Source organism: Balearica regulorum, chromosome 4, assembly GCF_011004875.1.
Source record: "Balearica regulorum gibbericeps isolate bBalReg1 chromosome 4, bBalReg1.pri, whole genome shotgun sequence".
In the NCBI taxonomy this organism is placed as follows: Eukaryota; Metazoa; Chordata; class Aves; order Gruiformes; family Gruidae; genus Balearica; species Balearica regulorum.
The window spans coordinates 8707060-8719439 of NC_046187.1; the positions used below are offsets into that span (position 1 = coordinate 8707060).

At 36.6% G+C, this 12380-nt stretch overlaps 1 protein-coding gene across 1 annotated transcript; it reads right to left on the bottom strand.

The window, feature by feature from the left end:
* Window positions 1–1380: 1380 nt before the first annotated feature.
* Window positions 1381–12358, bottom strand: MFSD8 (major facilitator superfamily domain containing 8). Its single transcript, XM_075751146.1, has 12 exons — window positions 12065–12358; window positions 10387–10472; window positions 9272–9315; window positions 8309–8549; window positions 7877–7990; window positions 6339–6483; window positions 5637–5695; window positions 4434–4542; window positions 4052–4186; window positions 3559–3662; window positions 3202–3461; window positions 1381–2863 (listed from the first exon to the last, which is right to left on the bottom strand). Exons 1-12 carry the CDS (start codon window positions 12151–12153, stop codon window positions 2648–2650), a joined length of 1602 nt encoding a protein of 533 aa, XP_075607261.1. The 5' UTR covers window positions 12154–12358; the 3' UTR covers window positions 1381–2647.
* Between the last annotated feature and the right edge of the window lie 22 nt (window positions 12359–12380).

Below are 12380 nucleotides of genomic sequence, written 5' to 3' on the forward strand. Positions count from 1 at the left end.
ATGTGGTCTAGGCACAAAAACCCCTCAGGAAAGAGATGTTCCACTGCAGCTTTTTAAAATCTGCAAGCTCGGCTTTGAGCTCAATTAGCCTTGACTTCAAGTCAGTTCTCCTCATTCATCTAGTCTTTAACAGATACAAAACTGGTTATTTTGTCACATCCAAATCTAGGAAATGTCTTGTAAATATAGACATATAAGTAGCACTTAAAAAAAAGCCTTAAATGATTCTAAAAAAAAAATTCTTTGTAAATTGCTCTTTCAGTTGAGAAGTATACCTTAATATTCAGGTGGAGTAACTGCATGGTAAAATAACTATTGCAAGTCTTTAATAAATCAAGTCATGCAGACTCTAAGGGGTTTTTTAATATACCTGTAGATACAAACATGCACATACACATGAATACAGCTTTCTTTTAATATTAAAGTATTAAAACAATGTTTCTTCTATCAACTGACTTCTAAAGTAGTAAGGCAGCCTTGGTAAGATGTAGGTCAGCACTGCATGTTAAAAACTTGCATTATCTGCCATGCTGATTATCTTTACTTTAGACATAGCACAATCTAGTTTGATGTGCAAGTTGAAGAAAGTCTAGGAGTGAGTTAGACACCAGAGGACAGAAAGGCATAAATTCTTAGAAAGAACAATCAGCTAGCTTGTAAGGAGCAGTGTGACTTTAATGTAACTGCGCTTCATTGCTAGCCAGAATAAACAGAAAAAAACAGAAGCCCTACCTGTGACTATAAGAACAGGTTTTCTAAGAATGAGAGGATGCTAATCCACAAGAAGCAAGCTGTAGCTTACAACGCAGCTGACCTAGGAAAATAAAAGTAATGCTCATGGTCAAAAAATTTCAAACCTTGCTTTCTTATTTTAATTATTATGTAAACATTCATGTGTATGGGCTACTCCTTTTCAGGAATATTCTGTATTTTATATGTATTCATTGCAAAGAAAGACTTTAATCTAGTTTTATCCTTAACACATTTAAAATGTGTTACAGTTAAAATAATCCTTCCAAGTATCCAAACATTTTCTCACTCTTACATTGGAAGTTAGCTAGCCTGAAGAACAACAGTAATAAAAACCCTAAAACAGATGTACTTTCAGCACAAACGGAGTTGTTGAATATGCAATCCTAACCATGTTAACCATTTTGAAAACTCTTGCATTTCTCATGACTGAAGAAACTTCCAGTTGCTGTAACTCTAAGCACTCCATTTTGCAGCCTTTTCACCACCAAGATACAGTCTTTCTGGTACTATATATTATGAATTAGCATATAAAAGAAATGCTGATAAAAGCAAAGTCCTTTCTCACAACTTTTCTGATTCTGCAGCAGGAAAGCCCAAGAGAGAGGAAAACTTCTGTATTCCCTTCAGTCAGTATTGAAAAAATAATCTTTTAATTCAGTAGTCTTTTAGTGTTTGAACAATTGATTACATAGGCATACTTAATTACATTTAATAAATTCAGTAAGCATCAAATATTAGACACATTAACAGCAGCTACAATTCTCATACTAGAGTCATTCTAATGTTCTCCCCAGTGGTATTGAAACAGATGAAACAAACTCGTACAGATGAGCTTAGGCCCCATTATGACAGAAAATTACTATTTCACTTTAAAAAAAAAAAACCCACTTGATTCAAAAATTAGAAATTCCTGATTCTCATACCATATTACCAGAAAAAATAAGAAAATAAGTCTACAAGTCATAGTCAACACCTGAGGAGCCAGTTTCTTCCTTTTTACTTAATTAACAGTAATGCTGGTTGCTCAGCACAGTGCATTCATTGTCACAAATGACAATGAAGCGTAAACTATCACGCTTAATACTTTCTTCTTGTAGTGAACTTAAGAAAAGCTGTGCATAATTCAACTCTGTGCAGGTTATCTTCCTTGCTACAAAAAGGCCTTCAGCAAAACAGTAGAAGAAAAATTGCACATACGGTTCAGTGTAGTTCAAGTAACAGCCACTGAGGCTGTGATTTTCAATGGCTCTTAACCAATTTAAATACCCAAATCCCACAAAAACTGCTTGTGAAGTAGGCACCTACCTTCCTCTACAATTCCGTTACATTACATTTGAAATCCCGGAGAAGATGTACTGATAAGTAACAGTTTCCAAAAAGTGAGACATTTTGTATTAACCAGTGCTTACAAGCTAGCAAACTGAACACCAGAAGGTTCACTTAAGTAGTGGTGTTTCCATACAAAGTGCATGCAGCTCAACTAATCTTGTAGTTAGAAAAGAGTTACTAATCCTGATTCACAGAATCAAGATAAATATTTCTTTTACTTCTTTCTGGAAAGGATGCACGTAACCTGTAACCTTCACAGCTGCATTCACAACACAGGTGTATCATTTAAACTGTACACACTTCTCATGTGCCATTTTATTGATCTAACTTGCTCACATCCTTTCCTCTGCTGCTAGAAATGCAGAATACAAAAGCTCTCCTGCAGCAGGTGTAACCTTATATTAGGATATGACCAAGTTATGTGTTCTGTTAATGTGTAAGTACAGGTGTACAGTTCTTAGCATACAGCCAGAAAGGTCAGTGGTTAGGTACTCCTCATTAAAAAGTAGTAATAAATTAAGTATTATTTCTGGTTGGTTTTACTTTTTTTTTTTTAAATACATATTTAACAATTCTCTTCTTGCATCCTTCCATATCTGACAGAAAATGCAATAAGTCTCTTGTATACTATCTCCAAGAGTAAGAGAGAGACTACGACTATTCCACAGATTAAGCTAAATGCCCAACGTGGTCCCAGGTGCGTGTATATTTGGCTCACAAAAACAGGCCCAAGTATTCGTGCTGCACTTCCAGAGGCAGTTAACCATCCCATGTAGACACCCTACAGAAGATCAAAAACTTATGTTAGTGACAAAGGAAGTATTTGGCTTGCCAATAATTCCCACCAGTTATCCTAATTAGAAAATTTAGAAGTGTTTAAGCAATTGCTTATCTTTCTTAACTCATTAAGATACTTTGTTTCCAAGAGTACTGCTCAGCTTCTCTAAGCATTAATTCGAAGGCTCCACTGAACTACACATTCTATAGCTTTCTAATAAAAAGGCATTTTTCAATATTTGGCTAATGACAAAAAGAATTTTAGCAAGAAACCTTATTGTAATAACGAGGGCGCAAGTCTTGGAGAGCAAATGAAATAAACTGTTTAGGCATTGTGCTTACCTGAGGCTTTGGTCCAAGAATTTTTGAGTATAAAGTGTAGGACATGACATTACAAACTGGATAGCCCAATCCTATTAGTATGTCAGAGCTGATATACTGGGCCAGATAGATCATAGGAGTATTCAGGCACCAGGACTGCGTGACAGGGCAGCCTATGGGTTCTACTGTGTGGTTGGATGGAAGCTGCATTGCTTGCAAACTCCAGAAAGGCGTTAACAGTTCAGCGGAAGTTGTTCTGGGAATGGAGTTATTCTTTATTTCTGTAAAAATAAGTTATGTGTCCTATTAAGAAAAAAATACAATAAAAAAGCTTTCAAAAAACATTATGATGATAGTTTAGTATGACTTGTATTCTACCTTGCCACTGGATATTTGGTAGTTTTTTCCCCCATGGCAGTAAGATAAAGAATCCAACCAAGACAATCAGTAAGCCTCCATGGAGTATGGCACGCTCACCAGTCCTATCAAACAATGAAATTACAATTAAATATATCATTTAATTAAAGTAAAATTTAGGAAGGTGCTAACAGCACAACCCATTAATTTCTGGAATAGATGCCTGACCAAAACACCTGCAAGAAAAATTTCAAAATCACAGTCACTTAAATCCCATTTTTCTTGTGATTCAAAGATAAAAGGCAGACAAGGAAGGGGGTTACATTAACAGAATGAAGAACAGCCACAGCATCATGGCTGCATCAAAATTGGAAGTACTTCTTTGTCATACTAAACCTAAATTCATTAACAAGTACAAGATTTAAGTAATGCAAACTTGGCCTTGCTGTAAAGCTTTTTCGCACTTAGCTAACATAAGTAGCATAATTCTGATTGATAAACTCCAGAAACTTACTTTTTAGATAGTGTTTTAACCACCATGAAAACAATAACTGATTCAACGCCAACCACACTAAGGATTATTCCATTATAAAAAACAGCTTCTTTCCTGGTCCAGGAATACATATCCATCGTCAATGGAGTAGCTATACTAAATTGACAGAACAAAATTACATTAATTAAAAAAAAATATACCACTGTGCGCTACATATTTTTAGTTATTTAGTTAATTCATTACTCTATATCAGTATACATCAATTCGTTTGCATCTGGTTGTGGACCTCTATTTATGAAGGGCACAATTACGAAAATGAGTGCAACAGAAAAGCCTATACTTGCACACCCAGTCTAACTACATCACATGTCTAAGTATTTTGAGAGAAAATAGACAAACTTACGTTTCAAAGACAGCAAACACAAACAAGATGACAAAGAAAAGCAAATTGATTGCTACCACAGCAACGTGGTCAACGTTTCCTTCTGCATCCTGATCCAGAGCCCCACTTTCTACAATAAAACAACAGAATAATCTAAACTGCAAACTGAGCTTTCTTTACACCACCACAAGTTACAAACAAACAGCATTGATTTCCTTACTCGGTTAAGTATTTAACATGCAGGTTGGTGGGTGACTAGGAAGTTATGTTTTGACAATCTAAGTATAATGTTTTAAAATCAAAATGGAATTGTTGAAACTTCAATTCCTCTGACAATGAGGGAAAATGATTTCCAAATCAGTTAGACCATCTGTTTTCCCACTGTAATGCTGGGACTGACAAATCCTGAGTGACAGCAAAATAAGCAAACTTCTTTAAATATCTTAACAATGGAAACCAAAACACTTTCTGTTCCTCTTGCAATGTCTAAAGTACACAGTACAATTCTCTGCACTGCCACAGAGCCTTTGTTCCTCTAACCCAGGCACAGCATTTTCATACACAGAACACCCATGTGTGGTATGCACGTACAGCTCCCTTTTTAAACAGAAAACTAATACAAAATACTGGTGCCTTCAAAAGATTTAAAAAGAAGTTTAAGTTGACCTTTCATATACTTTTGATTCTTCAAGTGAAAGTGATACTCACAATGTTTTAAAAAATTTGAACTGCGTACAAAAAGGGTATATATTGAACAGAAGCTGTTGCACTATATGTGGCAATTACTGTACTTCAGTCTCACTAACCAAATTTATTTATACAACATACACTTTTTAATAAGATGTCATATATGAAAGCTGATTTGCAATAACAATATTACTCAGCATGATACAGAACAAAAGAGAAGCATGACCACAAAGTAGAAATTAGGGAGATTTTTTTAATATCCATATTCACTTAATCCTGTCTCTTGGAAGAGACAGTTCCAGGGTGAAAGTCTGGAAGGATCCATACAATATTTTTTTCTTCTTTGCTACCAGACAGCACTATGGACACAATATGGATGTGAAGCAATTTCTGGACCAGTTAGCAAGAGATGTAGCCTATTTTTCACTTCGAGGTCCCAATGCATCAGACTTTAGAATACTTCAAAATGCTTGTATGTAGTAAGGGAGTACTTCAAAATTAAAATCACAGAATAAGTTTTCAAGAAAACATAGGTACCTTCTCCTTCAAAATTGATACTTTTGCATTGCCGTCCCATGTCATCCACTCGATGCTCTCTAGAAGTTTAGAAACGTTTTCATTAATACACATATTTATTTGATCTACTACTGAGTGAAGTTTCTATTAAAATAATCCTAAATGGCATAATGTCATATTCTCATTATTCCCAGCTCCTTTAAGCATCATCTGTGTAGTCTACATTTGACTGCAGTGGACACCACGATATTCAAGAAAGAAAATATTCTACTGGGAGAATATCACATATCTGTGCATTTCTCCCCTTCCCCCCTCACTGCTACCAATGGGATAATGCATAAAAATCCCCCCTTGAGATTCTTCGAGGAAAGACACAGACAGTGAGGATCCTACAGACAAGCTAACCTTATTTCTCTTTAGAGAAAAGACATGGGCAGAAACCATCAACATTAAAAATATATCAAGGCTAAAAGCTAATAATCTAAGAACTCTAACTTTTTCCATCAGTTTATATTCTAGCTGTAACATCACTATGACTAATTTATGAGCATAATGAAAAACATATGTATTAAAGAAGGTAGAAACCCTGAAAAATAAGTAACAGCTTATAGTTTTAGTGCTCCAGATTTCAGCCTTATTACTCCTCCTTCTGAGCAGAATATTATTTGTTGCAAGTCACCCACTAAAACAAGGTAGAACATTTCTCTTTTTTGACTTGATTACCTCAATATGGCAAAGATGAGAATAATATTAATAACTCCTAAGAGAGCTCCAAATAAAACTGGTGCCGTATACATGTTCAGCTGAAGATTAACTAATTTCCATGTTATTCCTTCTTCTCCAATAAGTGTAAAACATGTCTGAAAAACTTAAAAACATAAATGTATTCAGAAAATCTTGACAATCATTAAGAAAATATTAGAACACATATAGAATAAACATATGAAACTGAATAAGCAAAGCTGTTCCAATTGCTAAGTAAAATTTAAATATTACCAAACCTTTTACATTATGAGAATCCTACTCTCAACACTGATGGGTATCAGTGAGATCTCAACCAGTCAGAAAACTACTTGGTTACATACAGATACACTGTATAGATATCAGCATGATACTTAAAGAACTGGAACTGAATTCCAAGTGTAACAATGGTTAATTTTCTTGGCCACATGCAGACACCTGATTTACTTTTTCTTCTTCCTCCTACATGGAAAACCTTTGTCCTGGGACTGGACTAGGGCAAGCTAGAGAGAAAAGAAGTTGCCGGTTTGGTTTTTTTGTTTGTTTTGTTTTGTTTTAAAATTAAAATTTAAATTGGAGCAGAGCAAAAGATTGTAAGATCAGGTCATTTGCATACTACTGTTAGGAAACAGACAGAGAGTCCCTATCAAGTTAGGAAAGGTGACTATCTAAATGTATACTCCATGCAAATCACACGAAGAATGCAGATTTTTTGTTGCTGTAGACCCTTAATGTTCTATCAACAGCGCTAGTAATAATCAACCAGAGAAAAAACTTTCAGCCCTAAACATTCACCTCATTATATTACCATACACAGAGCACTTCAGCTCTACGAATCGGATAATCTTAATCTCCAGCTACAGAAGACAAGTAATCAGTAGAGGCTGTTTAGGACAAAATTGCTGGTTTCTCTTTACAACACAGGGCAAGTCTAATGCATTTCTCTCGTGAAACAGATGAAATATCTCGGGAGCCAGTTGTGCCTGATCTAACTAATGCCCCTTGAGCTCTTTGTTCCCTTAGCTTACTGTAATATCTGTGCTATGTCTTAAAATTTTTGCCAGTATGAAGACGTCGTGATCATCACTACAACATCAGGAAGATCTGTGGGATGTCATTTTCTACAACACATGAGGCAAGGTGAAATTTTCAGTTATTTCAGAAAGGTAGAAATGTTTGCCCAAGTATAGTTAAGTTTAATTCCCTTCTCCATGAACAAAGTGCAATTGGTCATAGATTATTTAGTGGGTACTGGTACAAGAGAGCATCTTGGAACTTGTTTTTCCTGCAGCCAGCAATCCAAACCAGCTAGTTTTTAACTACAAACAATTAGAATTTCTTTAGACTAGACCATTTCATTTATATTGGCATACACAAGTACGTATGAGTGGATACCATTCATTCAATTTTGATAACTATGCCTTAAAATCCCCAACATACAGGTGCTGAGGATTCATACTTCCAATGCCCAATTTCATCCTAAAAAGTATTAAAGAAGTGAGGAAAAAAGATATGTTTACCTGGTCCTAATATGAAGCCAATTGCTTGGCAGGCACTGGTATTGGCCATAGCACTTGTTCTTTCTGTAAGAGAAGTGGCACCCGCAATATATGATCGAACTACAGCCACGTTTCCTTAAAAAAACAAAACCAAGAAAGTGTTCATGTAAATACTAAGTTATATTCTTAAATTATCTAGTTACATTTATTTTATTTTAGGGTTTTCTTCTTATTTTGCAATAAAATATACCCCATCATTCCCTCTAGTATTTATACACAACTGCACAAGTACATAATTTTATTATAAACTAGTATTGGCTGACTCTTCGCTTTGTTAAATAACAAGTTATCATTCACATAATGGTAAGTCTGGTACTAAAATATCATATTAACTATCTTATACAAGACATAGAATTTAATAATTTTCATAAATGTAAATTCTGCTGTGGTTACCTGCTCCAAATCCCACAAGAGCACGTGCAGTCAGCATGTAGTATTTGTTGTGTGAATGAGGTACATGGACATAGGCATAAAGACAATTAGCAGCTACTGAAATAGCAGTTGAAACAACGAGAGGTTCTCTCCTTGGCCTGTAGTTGGACCACAAGCCGAACAGGGGAGAGGCAACCATTTGGCCAATGCTATATGAAGCTATAATCCAGCCCAAGAAACTCGCATCTGCTGTCGGATCAATCTGCAGAAACAAATTAATCAATTCTATTGATAAAGTATTATAGTATTTTATAATATCAACAGAACCATTCTAGAATCAGTACCTGAAATACCTAAGACTCTGCACTGTAATTCTGAGGGTATACGGCACTACCCAATGCAATGTCAAACCTAAGCTATTGCTAAATAAATTAGTAAGTCTGCATGGCACAGTGCGGTGTTTAACATAAATACACCAAAAAAACCCCAAACAAACTAAAAACACTATCCAGGAACACAGACAATTCCCAGTTAAGAATACCAAGAAGGTCTAAGTGCAACAATATGACACTTACAGAGCAACTTCTACCTTCAGCTTCCGTTTTGTTGGGGGTTTTCTTTGGCGTTTTTTTTGTTTTTTTTTTTCAAAATGCAGACAAGCCTTGTTATGTTTTAACACTACAAATGCATTCTGATAAAGAGATTTCTATTGATTTACTGTCCAATAAAACAGTGAAATTATATTGGAAAACTAAACATTTCTGGATTATGATGTACTTTTATCAATTCAGGAAATCAACTGACAGATATTTACATGAAATAATGAAAGCTGTCTAAATGGATGGCAAAATAGAAGTCTCTTATAACCACACACTTCCCTTTACTGTTTCTTTTCCTAAATAAAATGTCAAGTTTTGTATTACATTCTTCTGAGCAGGAGTTTTCTGTTCTTATTAAAACAAACAAACAAACAAATTTACAAACCTTTTGGAGATATGGCCACACAGACATAATTACAATTGAGAAACCTGCAATGCAGTAAAAGCATAACTGAAGTTACTTTATTTGCCATGTTTATCAATAATTTGCTTTACTGAAACAGTTATTACAGGTTCATTCTTCTGCTCCTAAGTGTATGATAGTCTACAACTGTGCATCAGTCTGTCACCTGAATATATTTATGTATATAATGTATATGTATATTTTATATATATGTATATAATATGTATTATGTGCTTTTTTTAAGGAGTGATAATTCCTCCTAACAGGAGGAACTATTTTTAAAAGGACATTTTATTGGTGCATACACACTAAACCAAAAAACTCCAATGAAAAAAATACTGATGTGCTAAGCAAACTGCATGGGATTTTTCCTCCCAATGGAAAGACAAGGTCTCCAGAATAAAAAGAATTTCTTGATACACCGACATATTTGTATTCATTTATCAAAGAGATTTTAATTCATCAAATTAAAAAAAAAATAAAAATCACTAAAGTATCCTATGATTTTCAAGATCATTTCTAGGACCACGGAAAATCACCAGAAGTCAAAAATCATCAGAAGTCTTGTTTCCAGGGGCAGTTATTTAGGAATGAAACAATAATTTGTTCTGCAGTGGGATGCAAAATCCCATAGGAGAAAACAAGTTCTCATACATATTTTGAAATAGATAACATACATTCCCACAAAGATCTTACCTCTTAAGAACTCAGCATTATTTCTATTTTCATTCCTTAGAAGTTTCACTTTGGATATAAAAGTGTGACCTTCGTTTTGTTTGGTTCTGAGCAATAACCTTACTCTGCCACTACCTTTTTACCTTGAACTATTATAAAGCCATAAAACAAAGATTTAAGTAATATGTTATTTAGTCTCAAAAGAGAGTATTATTTAACTTATCTTATTAAACGTAACTTTCTGTTTGATTTGCTAGTCATGTCTTCTCTCTCGAAGAATCAGAAAGCGCACCTTTTTTAGGTTATAAAAGAACAGTAGCATTAAAGGAGCTATGAAGTTGAAATCTAGAAAACCCTGTAATTTTCAAACCAAAACATATTCATTAAGCAAATAACATTGAAATCCACCTGTGTTTACTCACCTACACTACTGAGAAACATAGTAAGATACATTATCCAGATGGATCGCCACCTGCTCTTATAATGCTCTTGTGTTTCCACAACATCCCTATTTTTGAACCAAAAGTCAAGAGAGAAAAAAATTATTATCAGATTCTCTTCTACTTTTTCCCACAGGACACTGAAAACATTTTTCACAAACCTCTCAATACAATTGTGTAAACTGTTATGCAAGAATGGTCTTCCAGATAGCAAAGAATACAAAGAATTTATTTTAGAAACAAGCTAATTTTTCACTGAAAAATATTAGATTGACAAATCAAAAACCTAATAGAAATGCTATCGCATACCATTGCATTCAAATGTTACACAAAGAGATCTTTATCTAGAGACATCTTCAATTCTGTAATGTATAGACACTTTGGAGCATCACAGATATTATGTCAAGGCTTTAAGAAGTGTGTACTAAACCATAAAACCCCAAACATTTTCTCAGAACTATAACTTTAAAGCAAAAAGCCCCAAACCTGAACAGCTATTGGTTAGATTAAAAGGTATGGCTAGTCTATTCTTACCATGAGAAAATAACTATACAACATAAAAAATGTGTGTAAAAGGTATTGCTGAAGATTGTAATGGCTGCAAAAAAAAATTAAAATACAAGTTACAAACTTTGTGAGTAGTAAGCTTTTTTTTTTTTTAATTGAAAAGCACCTTCTGAGACTCATAAACTTTTTCAAAAGCAAGAACATTTCAGGGTTCTTCTTTTGGTTTTGAAGTATTCTAAACAAAATAGTCTCTGTCCAAAAGATACAGACCTAGGTTATATATGTCTGAATATAGTTGATAAGTATTGTTTATGTAGGTCATATATAGACTTAGGCATACACCAATTTTAAAGCTAACATAGCCATTCCACAGCATGACTTGTACATTCATTTCTTCAGAAGTGTTTACACCATTGAAGTGTCTTGGTTCAATGATACTTTAACCACATAAATGGTGTTTCTAAGTGCACTTTGTTACTTTATTGCCCATCACACCTAGGAAGAAGTCAGTCAAACACTTGTATATGCTATACGTATGCTATGTTTGGTTACTTTCAAGATTTTAATTAAACCAAGCAGTAGGCTCCAAGAGTGAGAACACTTCAAAGACGGCAGCAACAGCAGCCACCCCTACACATTCAAAATACTGTTGTTTTCCTGACAGAAGGGGAAAAAAAAAAAAAAAGTGATCGACTGCTGCCCGCACAAGAAGAGTGCTATTAAATAATTAGACTTCGGCACCACAATAATCGATGTTTATGCTTTTTCATGCGTTTGTTTTGTTACAGACGGCCTCGCTGCCGAGCCCGGGGCAGGCTGAAGAGCGGCTGAGGGAGGCGGCGCCGCGAATCCAGACGATCAGAGCGCCTGGGGAAGGCGGCTCGGTTTCCATCCCCTCCGCCGGCTCCCGAAGCGGGCAGCTTCCCTCAAGCTTGGGCTTTCCTTGCGGGGTAAAGCACCCACGCAAAGCGGAGAGGGACTCGTCACCCACGGGTGGTTTCTCTAGTGATTCGTGGGGGTGTTGCCTGAACCCCCCTCCCCGGAGCAGGGAGGGAGGAGAGGCGCCTGTTAGCGCAGCTCCCCTCCGCCCGCGGGACAAGGAGTTTCCTCACCGCCTCAGAAAGGAGGGGCGCGGGAAGGAACAACCCCCTACCTGCTCTCCTCCTCCGCCGCCTCTCCGGCACTCAGCAAAGGCTCCTGCCCCTCAGCAGCCACCTCCGGACCGGAGACCGCGGCCTCCATACCCAACCGCGGTCGCTTCCGAGCCCCGTAGTGCCGGGATCCACCCCCGGCCCCTCCCGGCCGCCCTTCGCGCCCGCTGCCGCCAGAGGGCGTGCGCGCGCGCCGCCCCCACGCCTCCGCCGCTGGTGGGCGCTGCCGGCCGGGCGCGAGGGCCGAGGCCGCCGCCAACAGCCGCAGAGCCGGCCGAGCGCGAGACACGGCGGGCGGGGCGGGGAAGGGGCGGTAAG

Excerpts from the sequence above, each read along its gene's own strand:
- MFSD8 (XM_075751146.1), bottom strand. The coding sequence starts at position 12,153 with ATGGAGGCCGCGGTCTCCGGTCCGGAGGTGGCTGCTGAGGGGCAGGAG. Across the intron at positions 10,473-12,064 it reads GCGGCGGAGGAGGAGAGCAG|GGATGTTGTGGAAACACAAG; the intron begins GTAGGGGGTTGT and ends GTTCAAAAATAG. Across the intron at positions 4,543-5,636 it reads TATCAATTTTGAAGGAGAAG|AAAGTGGGGCTCTGGATCAG; the intron begins GTACCTATGTTT and ends GTTTTATTGTAG.